At 37.3% G+C, this 25,184-nt stretch overlaps 1 protein-coding gene across 2 annotated transcripts in view; it reads right to left on the bottom strand.

Annotated features, from left to right (window-relative positions):
- The window catches only part of EGFR (epidermal growth factor receptor), a 205,848-nt gene that overhangs the window by 86,318 nt on the left and 94,346 nt on the right, over nt 1-25,184 (bottom strand). For both annotated transcript variants that reach the window (XM_026702290.2, XM_087916316.1), the window contains exons 2-3: nt 3,551-3,702; nt 2,036-2,213 (exon numbers count right to left, since the gene is read on the bottom strand). In XM_026702290.2, coding sequence (XP_026558075.1) covers nt 2,036-2,213; nt 3,551-3,702 — 330 coding nt within the window. The remainder of the gene's footprint in view (nt 1-2,035; nt 2,214-3,550; nt 3,703-25,184) is intronic.

The raw sequence follows: 25,184 nt of genomic DNA on the forward strand, positions 1-25,184 counted from the left end.
TCCCATCAATAAACACAGGATTAAACGTCACCAAGCACAGAATTAAACTTCACCCAAAAACCAGTTTTAGACCAAAACTCAGAAAGGATATGTAAACTCACGTTTGAATGTCAATCTTTCTAGCTAGCCTAGAAGAAGTATTTCCAGGGGAGTATTTCCTCCCAACAGCAGTGTAAAAAGCTTAAAAACTCTTCCTCTTTTAGAAAGTATCAGGAAAAAAAAAAAACTTCCTTCAGAGACAGTAATTCTAGGCATGCTGCCAAGAATGTAATAAGGGTGGAAAAAACAAAAGGAGATTTCTTCTAACTACTGCTTCTCCAAACTGCTTAGAAAGTTAACAAGAGGTTCTATAGAACTGGTCAGAACTGGTAGAATTCCACCCCTGGTTCAGGCCTATAAATAAATGCAATAACTCTAGTGCTAGAGAGTACTGAATATTTTGTTTAGTATTTATCTCTCTCCAAATTTTATACCTAAAGAGTATAATTTTATTACATGACCACCACAAATGAAAGAATGGCCATTTTAATTTCTAATTTCTGAAATTTCCAGTTTTAATATTATTTTAATTAAAAATTGGCCAGATTAGGCTGGTATTGAGGGGAAAAGAGAATGAGTCTTATAAATATTAGGATGTGATTGAACAGCCCTTATTCCTTTTTACAAATATTTGGAAGCCTAGTCTCACACAGTTGCCCTGCGCTTGAAAAATGTATACTTTTTACTGCTTATCACCATGACTACACAATGTTGCTCACACCTTGTTTTATTTTGTTTTTGTCAATGCTAGAATAACATATTGGGGCACCTTACTGGACTCTCTCGATGCTTGAACTGAGTATTTGAGGAGATTCCAAGGAAACTAGCCATAAAGGTAATGTGATCCTTTTGCAACCTTCCAACAAGCAAAAACAGTGGGAAGCCATGTTCACTTAGCAACTAAGTTACTAACTTATCAGTTGCAGTGATTCACTTAACAACTGTGGCAAGAAAGGTCATACAATGGGGCAAAAGTCACTTAACAAATGTTTCACTTAACAACAGAAATTTTAGGCTCAATTGTGGTTGTAAATTGAGGATTACCCAAATTAAACTACATGTTCTTTACAGTTGTTTAAACTTACTGACTTTCTGAGTATAGAATATTTTCCAGAAACCAAAGTGCTATTTAATAAATAGCTTGGCTGTATAATTCACAGACTGGTAGCTTGCAGAATGTATTTATATAATGGAATGCATGCCTTAAGAGAGTCCTGGATCAGAAGTTACAAGTAAGTTAATGACTGAAGTTGACTTACTATGCCTGTTTCATATCCATTCAATCCTGATTTTCAAGCTTCTACCAAGCATGATTGAAATTTTTGGTCTGACTATACTTTTTTTAAAAAAATGTGAATATCTGTGACAAACCTCTCCAATCACAACAGCTACTTCTAAAAGTACAGTTTCTTTATAAATCTAGTTCTTGGCAATACCATTTCATTGTCACCAATCCAGTGGAATGACCACCTTACAATATATATCAGGCTTTAATATGGCATGTTTCTATTCTTTTATTTACTTATTGTGGCTTTCTCCAGTGATTAGTGTCCCTTCACTGTCTTCTCAATTGACTATTTAAATTACTACACTTAGCCACAAGGCTGAGAAGCTATTTAAACTACTGAAAATCACTTTGAGGGTTTTCACAAATATTCTAATGATAATAACAATAAACAAATTCAGCTACTGAAAAAGTTCCTTATTTGATTGTGCTGATACTAAGGATTTGTGGATCCTTCCATTTCTTATAAAAAAAGTAATGCATATTTATTTATTTATTTTATTTTATATTTATTTTATATTTATTTATATTTATTTATTTATTTAGTGGTCCATTTTGTCATAAGGCAACTCTTAAATGTTATATGCTGAATCAAAACCATTCTTTCAAGAGTATTTATTGCAGTATTATGCTTACTAACAATTCAAAAAAAAATTATTTATAATATAAGCATTTGTTAAATTTTTATTCTTTTCCTTCTAAATTTCTCACCTGCCAACCGTCTTAATGGCAGCTCTTTAAGTCCCCTTGTACCATTGTGATTTAATAAAATTGCTAGTGCAGCATTTTCATAAAGTGTGTTTCCTCGTATTATCTGGAGATTCTCCAAAGGGATAGTTTTCACTGCATTCATTGCTATAACCACATAGCCAGCCACTTCTTGTATAGTCTGGAAGGTATGGAAGACAAAGTTATGCAAAATATAGGGACAGAGACTAAAGCAAAGTCTTTTCTTGACCTTATACTTGCTAAGTATATTTAGGAGAAACACCTCTTTTAAATAAGATGCAAATTAAGTAACTTCCATATAGCATTTATAAATTCAAAATGTTAAGGCTCACAAGGATAAATTCCAGAAATATAAGATAATGTTTATCTATTCTGTTTATATAGCTGGGACTCAAGATATAATAAAGTTAAAACAACAAATAATCTTACAAAAATAAAATGCAATTAAAGATATAAATTTGAGAGATCTACATTTTAATAACCAAAATGTATTAAACCAGATAAGCTCAAAGTGTATCCTGTTCCAATTCCTGGAAGAAAAGCTCATCTTGAACATCTAAAAAAGAGCAAGCCATGTTGGGTCCATCTGGAGCAATGAAATTGAAAGGGGGAATGGCATTCCATTCCATATCTCCTTGGTGCCGCCAAAGGGCATTAAGTTATGGGACCGTAAGAATGCCAATTTATCAAAAAGGCAGAGATAATTGGAAATAGATGCACTGCAAATGACCAACTTTTTATTGGTTTCAAGACTAGTTCCATGAATTGCTTCTGAAAAGCCAGTGAAGTTTGCAAAGTAGCAGAATTATGTCGACACACTGAGATATGCTCTTAATTGCCTGCATTATTGCATTCTAAATGTCTTCTAAGAAGTCCAAGTGACTTCTTACAAATTCATATTGACCAATGAGTCAATCCTAAATGAAATCCAACTGTTCTTTGGAAGGGCAGATATTGAGGCTGAACCTCGAATGTTTTGGCCACCAAATAAACTTTGGCCATCAAATGAGAAGGACTCATTGGAAAAGATCCTAATGTTGGGAAAGATTGAAGGGAAAAGGAGAAGGGGATTGTAGAGGATGAGATGATTAGATAATGCCCTTGATGCAATGAATGTTTATTTGGGCAAATTCCAGGAGACAGTGGAGGACAGAGAGGCCTGGCATATTATGGACCATAGGATTACGAAGTGTCACACACAGTTTACTGACTGAACAAAAACAACCAATGATAGGAAACCATACAATTAAAGTAAGAGCTTCTTTGAAATGCATATTTCTGATTGATTGTAATATCTTCCTCATGTTGTATTCCCTAGAGCTCCCATAGTTAGCTTCAAGATTTAATGAGGGTGCAGACAAACTGCATGTAGAATATTGGAATGTAACAGAATGATATGTTAGGAGTGGAAAATAGGACTTGCTCTTTTCAAAGGTAGGTAAAGACATTCTCTCCATTTCCCATTCAGATTAGAACAACTTAATTCATTTTACAAACCTTTAGAAAGGTAAGGTTATAATTGTAATCCACATAAGTGATTTCCAGGTTGCCAAGCACTACTTCACAGTTCTCATACATCCTTTTAAGGTTGTTATAGTGGTCATCCACGCTTGCAAGTTGAGTTAGCTTATTGCTTGTTCCTTGACAAACTGAAAAAAGAATAAACTTACAATAAACATGAAAATTTGCATGCAAAACAGATAAACTATGTGCAGAATATGGCTTTTCCAAATTGTGTCAAGTAAAATTTCTCACTGAAATTATTCCCATCATTTGGGATTGGAACATAAAATTTAAAATTACATCTAACTTCAACTGAAACAGGAATGTTATAGAAATAATGAAGGCATTTTAATATTTTTTTATTTTTATAAAATGTGTACTTAGTTTTAATTTATATATTTTAAAATGTATATAAGCATTATAGAAATTACAATAGTATGATTATTATTCAAACAATCATTCTGAAGACATGCATTTAATAGTACTTGGAAAGCAAATGTGACTGTAAACACATTTCAACCAATACCATTCCTTCAATTGTAGGAAATTATGATTTAATGTAAAATATTTTAAATGATAAATAGATATTTAAATTATAGGGTAAGAGTAACAAAGATAAACAAAACAAAAACAAGATCCTTTAATATATAAAATGGATTTAAATGTAAATAAGTATCAGTATCAATAAACCAGCAAATAAACTAAACACCATTAAAATTAAGAAAGATTTTTGTGAGGAAACTGCAGGTAATAGCAAATCAAAACTGAGGAATACAAAAATAGACATTCCTTATCTCTAGTGAATTATAACTTGCAGAGTTAATATATCAACAACTAACATAAAATGTAGAATGGCTCATATATTGGGGCTGGCACAATGACACTAGGAAGCACTTTGAAAGACCTAATTATGCATTTTCATGAAGGAAGATTAATAGCTGTACATGAAGAACATTAAAGTTATTCAGGCTTAGTGCTCAGTAAAGAAAAGAAATTACTGTGTGTCTTACTCTCCATTGTTACCTATCTGGCAAACTGATAGAGATGAATGCATCTATTTCTGATATATGAAAGAAGAATTATTCAATCACATGAAATAATATAATTCCTTTTAAAGCATTTATTATAGAAAAAATATTACCATTAACCACATCATTCCATATACCATATATGGTATTCAGATTTGTTCAGGTATTTTCCCACGTCGTTATAGTTGTGCTTTTAAAGTTGTAGCAACGTTTCGGCAGAATCTCATCTGCCATCATCAGGCTTCTGTATCGTGTTCGTCTGTGAGTCAGACTTTCACAGCCGTTTCTGTTTTAAATTTGGTGCTAGCCTATGCTATGCCAGAATGTTTTTTTCTTCATCCTGATTGGTTGGGAGTCTTGGTCTGTGTTTATTGGTTTTGGAGTTTGCTGTGTTCTGCTTGATTGGTGTTTCTAATATCTTCTGTCTGTTTTGTAGCTTTTTTTGTCTTAACTGGCTGGCAACATTGTTTCCTGTATTGGAGGCTTTTAGTGTGGCTTGGCTCCGAGTAAATGGACGGCTATCATTTATTAGGAAGCTAGGTTTCATCTGGGTGCCTGGTTGGGGTGTTTTTGAGCTGGAGGGGGAGTCTGTTTGTGCCCAGGTGTTTGCCTGGCTTGTGGTGTGGAGATTTTTTTGTGTGAGAGTGCAGGCTTCCAGTCTGGTGGAGTCATCTCTTCTATTCAAGCTTTCAGGTCTTTTTTCAATCTCTATGGCTTCTCTGATAATTCTGTAGCTGGGGTTTTCTATAGTGGCTAGGGTTTTGGTGCCATTGAAGTTGATGCTATGACCTGTGGCTTTCATGTGTTGGACTAGTGAGGAAGTGTGTTCCAGCTTTTTTACTGCATTTTTGTGTTCATCTAGGGGGGTACTTATTCTTCTATTGGTCTGTCCAATGTATGTGGCAGGACATGATGCACAGGGAATTTCATATATGTCTTGGTTTTCCAGGTCAATTTTATCTTTGGGTTTTCTTAGGATGGCTGCTATTTTTCTGTCTGTTTTGAAGGCAGTCTTGATGTGATGCCTGTCTAGTATCTTACTAATTTTGTCTGTAGTACCTCTTATATAGGGCAGGACAGCTGTTCCATAGGTCTGTTCGTCTTCTAGGTCTCCATTATGTCTCAGTCTGTTTTTGTGGATCAAGCCAGTGATTTTGCTTTTGTGGAAGCCGTTGGCTGTCAGTACACAAAACCTAGCCAAATACCTAGCAAAGCAGCTACAGCCCCATGCTGAAGCAGCAGCTTCACATCTACAAAACTCATACCACCTCTTGGAAATGATCAAAGATCTACACGTGGAACAGAAAGATCTGCTTTATTGAAATAATAAAGAAACAAAATCTACAACCCAGCGACCTACTCGTGAGCTTCAATGTCATATCCCTCTTCACCCAAGAGCCCATCAAAGAAGCCATGACAGCTATCCAAAACAAATACAACCCCCCCAAACACATCCTAGATCTGACCAACCACTGCCTAACCAACACATACTTCATCCACAATGGACCAAGATACAAACAGATAGAAGGAGCACCCATGGGATCACCCCTCTCACCCATCATCACAAACCTATACATGGAACACTTTGAAACCAACGCTCTAGAGAAATCCAAACACAAACCCAAACTCTGGCTCAGATATGTAGATGATACTTTCATAATTTGGCCACACAGGAAAGAAAAACTGGACAACTTCCTTACACATCTTAACAACCTACATCCCAAAATACAATTCACCATGGAAACAGAAACCAACAACCAACTTCCCTTCCTGGACATCCTAATTTACAAAAAACCCAAGATACTCTTAATCTTACACGGGAAAAGACCCAAACGCACCTGTACCCGTGAAAATCTATGAAAACACGCACACACACACACACACACACACACATATGTGTGTGTGTGTGTTTTCTTAAGTTTTCGCAGGTACTTACATGTATGGTATTCAGCTTTGTTCGGGTATTTTCCCATGTCATTATAGTTGTGCTTTTAAAGTTGTAGCAACGTTTCGGCAGAATCTCATCTGCTATCATCAGGCTTCTGTACAAACACAATACAGAAGCCTGATGATGGCAGATGAGATTCTGCCAGAATGTTGCTACAACTTTAAAAGCACAACTATAATGATGTGGGAAAATACCCGAACAAAGCTGAATACTGTATGTATGTATGTATGTATGTATGTATGTATGTATGTATGGCATTCAGCTTTGTCCGGGTATTTTCCCACGTCATTGTAGTTGTGCTTTTGAAGTCATAGCAACGTTTCGGCAGAATCTCATCTGCCATCATCAGGCTTCTGTAGAGTGTTCATCTGTGAGTCAGGCTTTTACAGTGGTTTCAGATTTAAATTTGGGGCAGCCTATTGCTGTGCCAGAATGGCTCTTTTTGTATCTTGATTGGGGATCTGATACCTCTAGCTCAAACACACCCCAACCAGGCACCCAGATGAAACCTAGCTTCCTAACTAATGATAGCCGTCCATTTACCTGGAGCCAAACTGCACTAAAGGCCTCCAATAAAGTAACACAATGTTGCCAGCCAATCAAGATACAAAAAGAGCCAAAAAACAGACAGAAGATATTAGAAACACCAATCAAGCAGAACACAGCAAACTCCAAGACCAATAAACACAGACCAAGACTCCCAACCAATCAGGGTGAAGACAAAACCATTCTGGCACAGCAATAGGCTGCCCCAAATTTAAATCTGAAACCACTGTAAAAGCCTGACTCACAGATGAACACTATACAGAAGCCTGATGATGGCAGATGAGATTCTGCCGAAACGTTGCTACGACTTCAAAAGCACAACTACAATGACGTGGGAAAATACCCGAACAAAGCTGAATGCCATACATGTAAATACCTGCAAAAACTTTATCTATCTATCTATCTATCTATCTATCTATCTATCTATCTATCTATCTTTGGTTGTTCGGGTTTTCTCCCGCGTAAGATTCAAGTATCTTTTGATGAAGTCTCATTCATCATCTTCAGGCTTCTGTCTTTGGCTCTGTGCTTCTCAGAGTGACTCACTCTGAGAAGCACAGAGCCAAGACAGAAGCCTGAAGATGATGAATGAGACTTCATTGAAAGCGTTGCCTAGATACTTCGAATCTTACGCGGAGAAAACCCGAACAACCAAAGATCCACATACAAATACCCATGAGAACCTCAGAAAACATATATATATGTATGTATGTATGTATGTATGTATGTATGTATGTGTGTGTATGTATGTATGTATGTGTATATATATATATATATATATATATATATATATATATATATATATATATATATATATATATATATATATAGATCGATCTTTGGTTGTTCGGGTTTTCTCCCGCGTAAGATTCAAGTATCTAGGCAACGTTTCGATGAAGTCTCATTCATCATCTTCAGGCTTCTGTCTCCGGCTCTGTACTTCTCAGAGTAATGTGAGATTGCAGCTGCTTCCTCCTTTTAACTGCCAGTGGGGTGGGACTTGATTGGGTGGGGGCTTGGCTGTGTTCTGATTGGGTGGGGGTGTGTTCTCATTGGTAGGGGGTTTGGCTGTGTTCTGATTGGTTGGGGGTTAGCCGTGTTCTGATTGGTTGGAGGCGTGTTCTGTTCAGGTGGGGGCTTGGTTGTGCTCAGGTTAGTCTTAGTTGCTGGGGATTTGAGCTGGTGAGTTGTGATCTTGCTGTTTGGCTTCTAGTTCGTGGTCCTGCTGCATCTTCATAGTGGGTGTCGGTTTGCTTCATGTATGGCTCAGAGGGGTTTGAAGTGGGTAGTGATGCAGCTGCAGTGCAGCTTCTGGTCCATGGTCGTGTCTCATTTTCTGAATGGGTGGGAGTCTGTTTTCTATATGGAAGTGTGGTGGTGGCATCTTGTGTGGCTCTCATGGGTGTGGGTCTGGTGTCCTTCTTCATGTTAGGTACTGTCTGTTCATGAGGGCGGGTTTCCAAATGGCTGGAAGGCGGGAGGTGTCATCTCGTTTGTTCATGCTGTGTGGGCGTTTTTCTATCTCTATGGCTTCTCTGATTATTCTGCTGTTGAAGTGTTCGGTTTTGGCGATAGTTCTGGTATTTTTAAAATCAATTTCATGTCCTGTGGCTTTGAGGTGTTGGACCAGGGAAGAGGTCGTTTCTTCTTTTTTGATTGAGTTCTTATGTTCTTCAATGCGTGCACTTATTCTTCTGTTAGTTTGTCCAATGTATGTGGTAGGGCAGGCAGTGCAGGGGATTTCGTATACTCCTTGGTTTTCTAATTCGATTTTGTCTTTGGGGTTTCTTAGGATGGTGGATATTTTTCTGTTTGTGCAGAATGCTGTTTTGATGTTGTGTTTTTGGAGGATCTTGCTAATTTTGTCTGTAGTGCCTTTTATATATGGGAGGAGGGCTTTGCCGCTTTTCTTGTTCTCTGTCTTGGATTTTGGTTGGGTTTCTTTTTGGATTAGGTGGGTAATCTTCTTTCTTTGGAATCCATTGGCTGTAAGTACGTTGGTGAGAGTGTGTAGTTCGGTTTTTGGTGTTGTTCATCGGCTAAGCATTTTGTTCTGGAGATGAGTGTCTTGGCTACGGAATTGATCTGTGCTGGGTGGTGGTGTGAGAGTGCATGTAGATAGCGGTTAGTATGTGTTTTCTTCTGGTAGATGGTGTGTCCTAGGGAGCCATTGATCTTTTGTATACCAAGACATCTAGGAAGGGAAGTTGATTGTTGGCTTCTGTTTCCATGGTGAATTGTATTTTGGGGTGTAGGCTGTTGAGGTATGTGAGGAAGTTGTTCAGTTTTTTCTTTCCGTGTGGCCAGATTATGAAGGTGTCATCTACGTATCTGAGCCAGAGTTTGGGTTTGTGGTCGTATTTTTCTAGAGCTTGTGTTTCAAAGTGTTCCATGTAGAGGTTTGCATGACAGGTGAGAGGGGTGATCCCATGGGTGCTCCTTCTATTTGTTTGTATTTTTGTCCATTGTAGGTGAAGTATGTATTGGATAGGCAGTGGTTGGTTAGATCTAGGATGTGCTTGGGGGTTGTATTTGTTTTGGATGGCTGTCAAGGCTTCTTTTATTGGCACTTGGGTGAAGAGGATATGACATCGAAGCTTACTAGTATGTCGCTAGGTTGTAAGTTTTGTTTCTTTATGATCTCGATGAACTGGAATGAGTTTCTTACGTGTGAGTTGATGGATTCTGCATAGGGTTGTAGTTGTTTGGCGAGGAATTTGGCCAGGTTTTGTAGAGGTGAGCCTATGGAGCTGACTATTGGTCTGAGTGGGGTTCCTTCTTTGTGTATTTTGGGAGACCATAAAGCTTGGGGCATCTGGATGATTTTTCTCTGGGTATGATTCCTTGCTGGATTTCTTCACTGATGGGGGAGGCTTTTATTTTGGATTTGGTAGTTTTTTCTAGGTAGGTGGTGGGGTCTGTCTTTAGGGGTTTGTATGTGGGGTCTTGGAGTAGGTTGGTTAGCTTGGTTTGGTAGTCAGATGTGTTCATAACCACTGTCATGTTGCCCTTGTCTGCTGGTAGGATTATTATGCTGGTGTCTTCTTTCAGGTTAAGTAGTGCAGTTTGTTCTTCTTTGGATAAGTTGCTTTTGGGTGGTTTGCTAGTGCAGAGGATGTTGGTGATTTCGAGTCTGATTTTGTTAGCATCATCAGGGTTGGTTTTGGTCAGGCTGGTTTCAACTCCGCATAGAAAAACGATAGAAAAACTCCGATAGAAAAACGCCCACACAGCATGAACAAACGAGATGACACCTCCCGCCTTCCAGCCATTTGGAAACCCGCCCTCATGAACAGACGAGTACCTAACATGAAGAAGGACACCAGACCCACACCCATGAGAGCCACACAAGATGCCACCACCACACTTCCATATAGAAAACAGACTCCCACCCATTCAGAAAATGAGACACGACCATGGACCAGAAGCTGCACTGCAGCTGCATCACTACCCACTTCAAACCCCTCTGAGCCATACATGAAGCAAACCGACACCCACTATGAAGATGCAGCAGGACCATGAACTAGAAGCCAAACAGCAAGATCACAACTCACCAGCTCAAATCCCCCAGCAACTAAGACTAACCTGAGCACAACCAAGCCCCACCTGAACAGAACACGCTCCAACCAATCAGAACACGGCTAACCCCCAACCAATCAGAACACAGCCAAACCCCTACCAATGAGAACACACCCCCACCCAATCAGAACACAGCCAAGCCCCCACCCAATCAAGTCCCACCCCACTGGCAGTTAAAAGGAGGAAGCAGCTGCAATCTCACATTACTCTGAGAAGTACAGAGCCGGAGACAGAAGCCTGAAGATGATGAATGAGACTTCATCGAAACGTTGCCTAGATACTTCGAATCTTACGCGAGAAAACCCGAACAACCAAAGATCCACATACAAATACCCGAGAACCTCAGAAAAACATATATATATATATATGTATCTATATATATAATATATATATATAAATATATAAATATGTAAAACCATCAACAACATCATTCATATGTATATGTATATATATATATATATATATATATATATATATATATGCACAATTTTAAATATGACTGACCATGAAAACCAGTTGGGTGAATGTGGGTTAGTCACTTCTCCCAGCCCAACCTATCTCCCAGGGCTGTTGTGAGGAAAATAGAAGGTGTGTTGGATATATTGAAATATTTATAAAAATAATACAGGCATATTAGAAATAAAGTAAATCCCATGGCATCATGAGTAATAATAAAAAAGAATACCAAATATATTGTTAAAAATCCAATTTTAAGTCTTGCCAACTTATTTACTTCTGATGTCTCATGACCTGGAAGGTAGCAAGTACTTGCAATGTTAGTGGCAGGGACCAGGCAATGCAGAGTTAGACCTTGGCTGCTTGCTTCAACAAGTTGCACAAATAAGAAACTACTTATCATACTCACTAGTGCTGAAATTGTTTATACAATTTCATTAAATTATTAAATCTTTCAAAATTTTGTACTGATGAATTAATAAAAAGCAATGCAAATCTGAGGGATATTAGAAATCCCAATACTCAATATTCAAATATTTCAACTTGTTCCATTATATTTCAAAATACCTGATTTAATGATGCACTGTTATCTCAGGAGAAATTTATATTAAAAATATTTTGTATGTATCCTTTACTTGCTAATTACTTTATTGGGATAAAGAAAAATTAAAATTATTGTAACTGCTACCACAAACTCAGCACAAAATAAAAGCTTAAAGTAAATAATGAAAAAAAAAACAATCCACAGATTCATAGGAAAAAACATTATGTAAAACAAAATACTTGTGAATACAACAACTTATATCCTAATCCACACCCCCAAAGTAAGCATGGTTCCCTATTGTATGAGGTAAGAAGAAAGAAAAAAGAAAAAAGAAACAATTGGACAGGGACAGTAGGCCTGATTGGTGCGTTTATGCATGCCCCCTACAGACCTCTTAGGAAAAGGGGTGAGGTCAATAGTAGACAGTCTAAGGTTAAAGTTTTGGGGGTTTGGGAAAAGAAACCACAGAGTTAGGTAGAGTATTCCAAACATTGACCAAGTCGTATTTTCTGTAATCAAGTTTGGTGCGGTTAACCTTGAGTTTGTATCTATTGTGTGCTCTTGTATTGTTATGATTGAAGCTGAAGTATTCATTTGTAGGTAGGACATTGCAATGTATGATTTTATATACTATATTTAGATAGTAGACACAATACACTAATTCCTGAGGCCTGAACTATGTTTTCACAAACTTTCTTAAAGCTAGGTGGGAAGAGTCATCTGAATGTTTAGGGCCAACTGGATTGGCATGAGTCTTAATGGAAGCTAGCAAAATAATTTGATAATGGGTTGGGACCATGAGAAAAAGTTTTACACGAAGGGTCCCCCTTTCCCTCTTAAGGGACAGGACAAAAAGTCAGTGGTTGGTAGCATTCTACTTTTTCAGTTATGACAACCCGAATGGATCTTATGCAGCTCCACCATGTGTCACTACAGGAAAGAAAGCAGAAACTTATAAACAAATGGAACATGTAACTGTTTTATCCCAAAAAATACAGAATACAGACCACTTTCTGTAGTCACTGTTAACAAAAAAGTTGGAAAGAATTCCCCTAATTCTATGTGTGTTCTTTACTTTTTAAAAATTCTTTAATTAGTTGAAATCATAAAACCCATCTCTTTGTATTGTATATACAAGTATAATTAAATATGTAAAATTCCCATTAGAATACCGAAGTATAATTCTATGTGTATTATCTAATTATCTATGTGGGTTTTATGATTCCATATAGCTTTGTTTACTAGTTCCCTATAGTGTGTAATAAAACATTTAATTTTTATATTATTTGTGGTAATAAAATGAATAATTGTATATTTAAAAAATTAAATATTGTATAAGTATTTTGAAACCACGTATCTTTTTAATATGATCCAAATACAGCTACACTGCTTATCTGATTTACTGTTAAAGTATAAACATATGTAAACAATAACAGTTGTAATCAAAACCCAGAACTCTCATTTATCTACCTTAAAACATTATTTATCTGGCTTTCTGGGGCAAAAAAATGAACTTGTTCCCTAGCCTTTCAGAGCTTTCTGCCCTGATCATTTGACTGCTGATCAGCTGGCTGACAGGAAACTGCAAATTTCTCCTGGCTCTTGCTAGGCTTTGGGAAGCCAGACCTTGCATGCCAATTTTGCTTTTAAATTAAGGATACATTAACTATTTGCTCTAGTTTCATTTTAAAGTTCTGAGTGAAAATGGCTTGTGAAAAATCAGAGAAAGAAGTGAAGTCATAAAAACATGATTACAAAGCTTTTTTCAGTGATTTTTATAGGTTACTCTGAAGGAGCTAGAAAGGTCCTACCTCCATATTTGTATTGCCTTCCCCTATCTTTTAATGTCTTCCAAATGTATGATTTTTAAAAATTGATACGTAATTCAATACACAAAGTCTAGCATAAGATAAAAAAAAAGAAAAAATAAGACACAATATATTGCATGAGTATTGATGGGGACTATATAATACTAGTAAAATTATATTGTTCATTTTAATTAAAAGTCTTAGGCTCATGACACCTTAAATTTGAATATTGGTTAAAATGATATTTCCTTAATTATGTATAGGTATTTAAATTATTCCTTCTATTCTCTACACAGTTATTTAGAGATTATTGCATATCTGCCAGAGCAAGGATGACAAACTCAATTTCATTGAGGGCCGCATCAGCATTATGGTTTTCCTCAAAGGGGCAATAGCCAGGTACCATGACTAGGCTGCATGATGGCCTGGTAGGTGTGGCCGTCTTGATGTTACTCATCTGGTATGACTGACTCGAGACAACTGGATCAGGATGGAACAAGTCGCATCAGGTAACTCGATGTGCAGACAATTCGGTGCCCCACAAGCTCCTTGCTTCCCCAAACTGCTGGCAGCCAAGCATGTGTGTGTGTGCACGCACACGCATGCACACACATACACACATACCACATTCCAAAGTTTGGGGATTTCTGAAGAGGAAGTCTCCCCAAGCCCAGGCATGATTCACAGTTTGTAAGCTCAAATGTGGATAAAAATTTCCAAGCTTGGAATGGTCAGTCAGTCAGTCTGTCTGCCCCCCCCACACACACACACATGCACAGCATGCCAAAGGAGACATTCTTCTCCCAATCCCAAAAATTGTTGGTGTTTCCCTGTCTGGTACTCCAAAGGGACTTTCCATTTCCAGTGTGTGGTAAGGATACTGACTTGTTGGGGTAGCCTTCCCTCATGAAGCTCCCCTGCCACGCCCTCCTCCTCTCCAGAAATCTGTTAATTCAATTTCAGATAGATTGTCAACCTTGAAACTGTCCTGACTGAAGCCATTTTGTATCCACACTGGAGCTGAGGGTCAGGGAGGGGGGATTTGAGAAAGAGGGATTTTTGTAGCCAAAAAAAAAATACTTTCTCTTGGAACCAAGGACATTCTCACACCAGGAAGAAAGAAGGCAGAGTGATGCTACCTGGTTGTCGGACTATACAATGATTCAACCATGTGGCTGATTGTTTTGAGAAAGTAGAAAACCTTTTACTTTTAATGAGGTGAAAATTGCAGGAATTTTAGAGTCAGTTTTCACCAGATATGTGCCAATAAGGTATTTCCCATAAAACAATGTTTGAGGACCTTAATGGCCTTAAGTCTTGCTTGCAATGGAGCTATTTTTTGGAACACTGACATACTGTATGTGGCTGTCCATTTTTTTCTTTAAAACCACAAGTGATGAAACACCTGGTGATTCTTATTCAATTACTTGTACTTACAAAAGAAAGCAAATGCAGGGAAAGGTAAAGGGCCCAGATCTCCCAGTAAGAGATTCAGGGGCTGCTGAATCTCATGGTGGAACTTTTTCAAAGCAGTGGGAGTGCTATGGGAAGGAGGGAGCAGCTTGATCTCCCAGGATGACAATATTGGAAGGAGAGAACCTGGAGGCATCTCCCCTATATGGCTTGGAGAGACAGGTAGGTGTCCTCAGAGAGACAGTGGATCCTGTAAGTATTCTGACCCCATCCTGTTCCTAGCCTTCCAAGTGATGGGGAACTTCTTTCTCTCCATCTGGACCCTCATAGGCTCTGGGCCCTGGGTGATCGCCTGAATGGCATTGCCTGACTGACAAGGCATGGTAATAGAGAACAGTATGTAGGTGTCCCAGGGATTGGTGTCTTCCTGTTCCCTCATACTATGAAACAAGGATCAAGTGTTCTGGTATTGCATCCTGTTCTACCAAATGATGTCACTCAATGATTTCATTCACAAAGAAACTGGAGGCTTTGAAGAACAGGATGGAGAGGAACATCTTTACCTCAACTCGAACGATAGGGAGGTTTTGGCCCACTTGGGTCTGGAGAGGGCTTGTCACTTATATTTTCCCTCAGGGCAGACAAAGCCCTTAGTGTGCCGGGTTGGAAAAAAAATGGGGGAGTGACTTATGGGGGAATAAGGAAAGCCAGGGCTTCCTTTGAGATTGTGGGAAGGGGAAGTTGAAAGGGAGGTTTGACAGAGGACATTTGCTTCCTCTTCCAACTTGGTGCTGCCAATGCTCCTCAACTTCCCCCCTCCCCCAAAATGCTGGCAGTAAAGCTTGGAGCCAAGCGCTGTTTCTCCCCAGACTACATTGCAACATAGAAGGAAGATAAATCCACAAGGCTTCCTTCCAGTGGGTGGGGGGATCCATTCCTCCCAAGAACAACTTCCATGCCATCTTCCAACTCTGTTTCTGCCACCCAATCTGGGCTGGCTGGCTGCATCCCACAAGGTGGCGCTGAGCAAGGCTTCACCAGAGCTCCTGCATTGGCTTAAGCCCCATGGCAGCCTGCCTGCCTAGACACTTCTCCCCTGGCAGATCCTGGGACAGGCTACTCGCCCTGCCTGCCCTCTTTGACTTCCCAACTGGTCTCCTTGGGTGGGGTACCCGCAGCCTTTTGGAATGGAGTCCCGACTTGTTCTGGGAAGGAAGAGATGCAGAACTGGCCACAGCCTTGATCCCTGCAGCCCAGCTTGGAGGCTGATGGCCAGTGAGCAATCAAGGGACCAATGAGCTGCAGCTGCCCAGGGGGAGCAACTAGCCGGGTTGGGTTGGGTGGGGCCATTCCCTTGCCATCTCCACGGCAGCCCCCAGGCTAGATCTAAGCACACTGCAGCCAGATTTGGCCCACGGATCTTGAATTTGACACACCTGTGTTAGAGTATACAGTCTCATATTCTCTACCCTTCCTGATTTGGACCCCGAGAGGTTTAATTGACAATTTTATTGGCATATTGATTGTGCTCCAAAAACTTTTTGGAAGTTAACTGGTCCAATTCATTTTGGTTTGGAAAGTTAGTGTTGCACATGGCTAGTATTCTCTCTAATCTAAAATAGAGAAATGTTATTTTCTATATGAATGTCATGTTCTTATTGTTTCAATGTATGAACTAAAATAAAATGTGTCTTTCCACAGTGCAATTTTCTTTTAATGGTATTCAAGCTTTGCAATAATAAATATAAATATGTGTGATATAATTTATATATTTATATATACTCTCTCTCTCTCTCACACACACACACACACACAAATGAATATGAATACGGAAGACCTTCATATGCCATAATAGGCAAGGAAGATGGGAACATACAATATTGTGGAACAAAAATATAATTAGATCTTAATTTTTTAAGCTATATTAATTTCCTGTTGAAAATCTATTACAATTTTGTTGTAATACAGATTGACAAATAAAAATTATTCCATGTTTTTTCTTGCTATATGATAAAGAACAAAACTGAATCAAATACTTTTAGGTAAAGCCTGTTTAATTAATAATAGGTGTCACCCCAATCTGTAATAAAGTAATGGAAATTATACACTTTTTCTGAAATAATCTAGACTTAAAAATATGCACTTTGGGAGGGAGTAAAAGTAGTGAAACAAGAATGATTCTGATTCAATGATTCATTTCCTTTGCTCCAGTTCAGAATCAGGTTACTCTCTGCCTTTACCTGTTGAACCATCTCCTGATCACACCCTTGTGTACAGCTATGGGTGTTTATCCTCTTAAAACTCAGTCAGTTCCAAGTACAAATATAATAAGACTACTGACCAACCATCCTTGAGTCATAGACTATTCTGTGAATTACACGTAGAAACATAATTATGAGTTCAATATCTCATAAATGCTCAACTCTGCAAATATTGCTTTTCAGTCTCTGCTTCCCAACCATAGTTAGATAATAATTAATTACGGTTAATCTGGTGAACTTGATATTTATCAGAAAGTAAAACAAAACATGGTTTAGCAAACCTATTGCAAATAGGTGCTTAGTGAAACTAGAGAAAAGGTAAAAAGGAAATTTCTTCTATGGTCTGTGATTTCATAGAAATTTTTATTCATATACTTCATGTAGCTAAAGGAAGGTTTAAAAGCCATCTTGCTTTGCATCAGTAACTCAGGTAATACACACACACACACACACATATACACACACACTATATACATACATACATATACACACACACATACACACATATGTATATTTGTGTGTATGAACACTGTACCATAATATAGTTTGTTTAGATTAAATTTAGTGTGCCTAGTCACGTGTATGGCATTCAACAATCTATCATTAAACAACTATGAATTCATATAATGCATGTACCTATGACGTTTTACAGAATACTGTAATTCTATAAGCAGCAAAATTCCTCTGTGTACATATCTAAAACAGGAATGTTCTTGCCATCAGTAAGTGCCTATGAGCAGAATGACATCTTTTAATCCCTTCTATGGCAAATACTATGCTGTACTGGAAAGCAATGTTGCTTACAAAATAGAAGTAACAGTTGTCTGACAGATGAACTATCCATTTTTAATGCTATTTTTTGCTTCCGGGGATGGAAGTAAACGTTGCCCTTTGATTTTAGTTGGACTTAGGAAAGTTGCTAGAGCAGAAGGGGACACATACCCTTGGAAGAAAGGCAAGAGGCACAAGGTCCTGTTTATTCTTTTATCTCTGAATAAAAGAATGAATCCTCTCAGAGACTTTTTGTGTGGCAGTATTAAAGTATTGCTCTCTGGGGTAAAAGGTTGTGGGATTACACCAGCTAAAATGTAAATGGCTATTTGTGGTTAAGGAACAGAACTTCCATCTGGGTCAAACTCCCATGGTACTTTCTTCATGTAAAACAGGAGTTGTATAGAGAAGGAGAACCTTTTCCACATTGAGAAAGGCAGGAACTTTGGTACCTTAGCCTAGGGGTCGCGAACCCTTCAGTCACGGCTTACTATCAGGCCTTGAGCCCATTGAACCAGGCTGTGGAAATGGTGGGCAAGCCTGAATGAGCATTCCCTCTTGCATGAGCATTAGGAAGCACATGGAGAACTATCCCCTCCACCCCAGCTGGTCTGCAAAGCCGGAAAGGTTGGGTAACTCTGCCATAGTCAACATTAAATGCTTTATTATTCTTTTAATACCTTTGTGTTGATGTGATTCATGTTAAGGGGATATTGATTTATTCAACTGGGTATCTTTACTGTTGAGTTTCTATGCTATATATTCCTAAAGGGAAAATTTCTTTCTTTAGTTCCATCAGTAAAATAAATTATGAATTTGAGGGTTTTTTTTTCTAGCTAAGTCAGAATCCAATTCAATTTGTCAGGTGTGCTCATAAAGCCTGATTGCTTGAAGAACTGGTCAGTGGAATTCAGGTTTTCAGATGAACATGACATGCAAATTCTGCTATATTATAAAACTGAGTATTGAGAAAATATTATTTAATGGACAACTGCTACAATTTACAAATGTTTCAAATGTCAGTGCAAAACCATTATATAACCATGATATACATATGTTTGTGCATTGAGTGTATGTCCAGGTTCTGAGGTACCTATTAGTTCCTTCAGAATGATAGGTTAAGCAGATTACAAAATCCACATAGTCAGAATGCCAAATAAACTTTCTGAATCAATACCAATAATCCATGTTTACAGCTTGTTTGTGAAATTCAAAATTTCTTCGCATTTCCAGTTGAATCTCACTTGCTCAATTGGTCTATAGCAAGTTCCCCAACTTTTTCAGCATTGTAGACAGGTGTGGGGGAGGGGGGAGAAAGGATGGTTCCGAGCAAGTGGTGAGCAAACGTGTGTGTGTGTGTGTGTGTGTGTGTGTGTGTGTGTGTATACAGCTCCATTTGTGCGAGTGGCAGGCAAGCAAGCCTGCTGCTGGCACAGCAAAGCGTGTGTGCTTATACTTGCTTGCTCTTCTCACAAGGGGAGATGCGCACGTACTCATCCACTGCTTTGGGAGACCCAGTTTTGAACAGCTCATGGTCTGGTAGTGGGTCATGGCCTGGTCATTGGGGACCCCTGGTCTTTAGGGTCTGTTATATATTAGTAAACACTCTACAAATGGCTAAAATCAGCTATTGCATATAATTCTTCTTCCAAGTTCACAGGCTTTAATTAAAAATGAACTAGAACTGGGATACTATTATATAACTTGTTGTTTTGAAATACTTATGCAAACAAATTCACATAATACCATATTTGTTTCTTTAAATGCCATTTAAATTACATACCCTAGGAGTAACAATTGCACCAGAAGCAATCACTTATGCTTATGTTACAAGAGAACATTTGTTTATCCATAAAACTATATAGCTTAAATATATTGGACATTTTGTACCAAGTACACCAAATAGGAAAAAAGATGCATTTAATTCCTTGTGCAAAACCATTGGCATAAAAATGATTTTATCTCCTTGCACATTTTCTACCGCTCTATATCTCCAAAAAACAAGCCAACAAACATGGGAGCATAGTTGCTCAAACAATGATTGTGTTTTATTTAAGTGAAATTGTTGCACAAAAAACCTTATAACTTCTGGTCATTTCCTAGCCAGGCTGCAGTTCACCTGAATCCAACTGATTTCTGGAAGCATAATGATATCCAATAGCTCATTATTTTCCTGATGAATCACCCTATAGTTTGGGTTGTCATGTTTCACAAACTGTGTGTATGAGTGTGCACTTGTGTGTTTATTTAAAATAAAAATGAACAATGAAGTTTGGAAAAATTGCAATTTTAAAAATAAATATTTGTTCCATTTTGATAATAGATAAATATAATCAGGATCACATTTGAATCAACCATTTTCTTTTTCCTTGGAAAGCTACAGATAGATACATTTTCACACACAAAAGTATCATATCTTGGCATCACCATTTACAGTACAAAGAAACCCTAAAAAGTCTCTGGTTTGAAAAAAAAAGCTTCCATATCCAAGCTGACCTTTAAAGAGTCTTTTAAGAAAAAAAAAAACAGGGAGCTTATTGGACTCAAAGGAAACTATCATCCTGTAACAAAATACCATTGCTTTCAGTTGTCCTGATTGTTTCCACCATTGCAGCCATTTTGGAATTAGGAGAAACGCATGTTCTCAAAATCCCTAATGGATTCTGTTTCTAGTATATGAGTTCAGCGGACCAGCAAGGCAATTCTATCACTGTACAGATTATGAAGTTTAATCATTCTCTATTATTCTGAATGGAAATTGCAGTGAAAAAATTATTTCAGCTTAGTATTAGGAAAATCATAGTTTGGAAATAATTAATAGTGAGCTCTCCTCTGTCTGAATAATACAAGGGAAGAAAGTTTTGCCAGGGAAGAAACAGAATTAACAGCATTAGGAAATATAGGAGATATTTCCTACATAGGAAATTGTTACTTTCTTCCCACTTTGAATTATAGGCAGATCTTGTTTAAAAAACACTGTGTTTGTCAGTTCAAAGTTATCACAGCTGAAAAAGTAACTTTACAACTGGCTCTCACACTTATAACAGTTACAGAATCTGTGAAATTAGGCTTCCGGTTTGGGCTTCTTTGGCGACAGACCAAAATCTGTGATCGTGTGCGGTTTTGATCCGTGCTTGCTGCTGAGTGCCCCGATCCTTTGGATTCGGGGCTGAAGCTGAAGAGGTGGCAAAGAGGGGGAAGACTGCTACCTGAGTTGAGGAGAGCCGCATCTCTCCTCCTTGGCTAGCCATTACTCCCTTTTCCAAAGGCGGTTGCAGTGGTGGTCAGAAATGACACCTCAAAGAAGAACCCAACTGGACAAGATTGAGCAGGAGGAAGACAAAAGGGAGAGCTTGACAGACTGGGCTAAGCAGAGACAACATCTAAGCAAGGTACCCTGGAATTAAAAGTATTAAGAGTGTTATCCCTAAAAGAAGATTTTTTAAAGCGGCAGAGAATAGAGAAAAGGAGGAGGAAAATCCTTCTTTCTCTTTCTTATATAGACAGTTACAATCGGCTTTGAATGGTAAAAAGAAGAAATCTAAGTAAGAAATTTGTGATAATTTGTTTTGATATTAACAGGCAATTTTAAGCTGAAATTAAAGTGCCAAAAGGAAAACAAAGACTTTCTGGATATTCTAAAACCCTTAAAAGGAGAAGAGTGAAGGAAAAAGGGTGGAACTTGGAAAGAATCAGAGTGCGCCACCTGGAAATAAAAGGGATTATCAGTGAAACTTTAAAAAGACTTCTAAAGGATACATTGTAACTGAAACTTCATTAAAATATAACAGAACCCCCGGAAAGAAAAAGTAAGAAGAAACAGTTTTGGATTACTTGGTGATTTTTAGAATTTTGGGTGTTGGATTTTTAATTAAAGTCAATCGGGTGGTTGTTTAAAAGTGTTTAAAATGGCAGTATTGCTTGAGGAATTAAAAATAGAACTTAAAAAATGAAAGAAGAGGCACAAGAGGGAGGAGGATCTTTTGGCTTCGAATTTCAATTCTTAGAAATGGAGATTTTGAACTATGAAAAACAACGAGAAACGCTTGAAGAGAAGAAGGGTTGGACAAAGAAGAAGCCATCTTTAATGATCAAATAATGCAATGTGGGGTAAAATATAAAAAAGAGGGGAAAAGAGTTAAAAAATTAAGATTTGAGGAAACAACTAAAAAAAAAGAACAGTTTGAAAAATAAGCACAACAGTAAGGAAAAGCAGAAAAGAGAGGGAGAATTAGAGAGAGGGGGGATGAAAAGTGGGGGATGAGAAAAAAGGGGGAAAGATAAAAAGGAAAAGAAATTATAAGGGACAAAAACAGGAAATAAAGAAACAGGGGAAATGTACAAGGATTAACAGTATTAGCTTATTTAAAAGACACAGAGATGTCAGGGTTCCAGAAATTGTTTGGTTTAATCAGTATCTCCGAGACAGGCATATTCTCAAAGTGCTTTATTAAAACAAAAAACTTGGCACGTCTGTGAGATTTCTAAACTAAAGTTTCCTCCCAGACCTCCCACAATATTCAATCAACACCCGCCCATTTTCTCCCACATCATCAATCACATGAACCAATCACGCTTCAACTACAATTTTTGCTGCGCCATAAAGATTGACCTTGACAGTCTTACATATTTGTTATGTCTACTAAAAATTACTCAAATACCAACAAGCCCTCCCTTCCATCCTCCATATCAGTGTGGCAGCTTTTAATAGGGATTCCAAAGTTTCTTTCTGGGTATAGGGGAGGAGGTTAAATCAAATTAAAAGTAATAATTAAATGTAATAATGAGAGAAAGGGAATAAAGTTAAAAGAAGCTGAAATAAGAAGGAATGGAAATATTTTAATTGTTCTTAAAGACTTATAAAACAAAATTGAAAAGAAATGTGAAGATTTATAATGAAATTGATACCAGTTGTTAGGATGAATTTGAATAGAATAACTATTTGGTTTACTATTTTTATATATATTGTTCTCTATTTTTTGGAATCTTGTGTATATTTCTAAGGGAAAGTCCCAAGCGGAATTTGGTTGATGAGAGCTATATGATATAAAATAGATATTAGAAACTGAATGTTATAATTGTATAATTAAATGTTTAATTTGAGATTTGAATGACAATAATTATAAGATTTAAAGGTGCCACGCTCTATTTGGAAATTATAGTTGGGATCTTGCTTTTTAATGCCTGGAAGGGGAGGGAAATATGTTTTTCCCTCTCTCTTTCAGGATGATGATGGAAAAGAATATACGGTTGAAGCTGAAGTCTTCATTGACAGGTAGGACATTGCAATATATAATTTTATGTAGTATACTTAGATTGGACTGAAGGCGGCGTAGTTCTAGGTTTTTAGGTCTAGAATTTCAAGTCTGGTGGCATATGGTATTCTGCAACGAGTAGAGGAGTGGAGAACTCTTCTTGTGAAATATTTCTGGACTTTCTCAACTGTGCTAATATCAGATACGTAATGCGGGTTCCAGACTGATGAGCTGTATTCAAGTATTGGTCTAGCAAAAGTTTTGTATGCTCGAGTTAGTAGTGTGATATTACCAGAGAAAAAGCTACGCAGGATTAGGTTAACAACTCTTAATGCCTTTTTGGCTACGTAGTTACAGTGGGCTCTAGCACTTAGATCATTAGAGATGAGTACTCCAAGGTGCTTGACAGAGTCTGGATCATCAACAAGGTCTTGACTATTCAGCTTGTATTCTATTTTCTGATTTCTTTTATATATTTTTTTTATTTTAAGACACAGACAATTCATAAACAAAACATAAAACCATCTTCCATTTTGTACATACAGTGTGTCAGTTGGTTTAGAATCTTTTGTCTGATCCTTTCATAATCATTGTTCACAATTTATATCAATCTCACATTGTCAAACTAACATATGCTTACCTATTTATCAATTATTAATTATCCTGCTATTTATTTCATCAATATTATATTATGCTATCATCCAATAGTTATATACGTCTACATTATATTTTGTATCAGTCTATTAAACTTCTATAACAAATTATCTATTCTATTATCTTACCATGTATTTTTATCCAACCATTGATAAAACAAATCCCATATCATATAAAATTGCTGGTCTTCTTGTTCTCTAATTTCAAATGTTAATTTACTCATTTCAGCACAGTCCATAATTTTTTAAATAACTTCCTCCTGCATAGGTATTTTGTCATTTTTCCAGTTGTTCCCAAATACAATTCTAGCCGCTGTTAAAACATTTACAATCAAATATTTCAATTCTTTATTGTATATGTCCAGTATGACTCCCCAATAAAAAGTTCTCTGATTTAAAGTCTATAAGTTGCTTTATCATTTTTTCCAACCATGTGTGGATTTTAGTCCAATATTTTTTTGCATCCGAACATGTCCGCCACATATGGTAATAGGAACCAGGTATCTGATGACATTTCCAGCATTTATCTGATTTATTCTTAAACATTCTTGCAAGTCTCGCCACCTGTAAAACATCTTATACAAATTTTCTTTATATGCAGCTGACATTGTCATTTTATAATTTTGAGACCACAATTTTTGCCATTTTTCTAAATCAATCTCATATCCAAAATTTCCCCCCCCAAGAAGTCATTGTTTCTTTAACTTGTTCCTCCTCCAATTTAAATTCTAATAGATGTCCATAAAGTTTTTTAATTACCTTTTCATCAGTACCCATCAAAATTTATCTAAGTCAGTCAACTTATCATAAATACCTACTGCCTTGGAGTCTTTATCAAACCTAGATTGTATTTGCAAATAAGAAAACCAATTCATTTTTACACCTTGTTTTTCCAATGCTTGCATAGATTTAAGTTCACCCTTTTCATTCAATATCTCACCATATCTAACTGTTTGTTCCTTTTTATATATTATTGGATAAGAAAAAGCTTCAATAGTTGATATCCATGTTGGAATTTTTAAGTAATATTGTCTTTTTATCTTCCCCAAGTTCAAAAACAATGCCTCTTGAATATAATGTCTTCTAAAATACTCCTGTGTTTTAGTTCCCTTATACCAGATAAAGGCATGTCATCCCAACAGCAAGTCATGGTCTTCTAAAGTCAGTAATCTACTGTTCCTTAGTGTTATCCGTTCCTTTACACACATCAAACTTGACGCTTGGTAATATAGCTCCCAATTGGGCAAGGCAAATCCTCCTCTTATTCTTGCATCTTGTAACAGTTTTAATTTTATTCTTGTTTTTTTATTCTGGCAAATATATTTCAACACAATTCTATTTAAATCTTCAAAAAAACTCTTTCCCT

This window comes from Pseudonaja textilis, chromosome Z, assembly GCF_049901715.1.
Source record: "Pseudonaja textilis isolate UNSWEBS1 chromosome Z, rPseTex1.2, whole genome shotgun sequence".
NCBI classification, from domain to species: domain Eukaryota; kingdom Metazoa; phylum Chordata; class Lepidosauria; order Squamata; family Elapidae; genus Pseudonaja; species Pseudonaja textilis.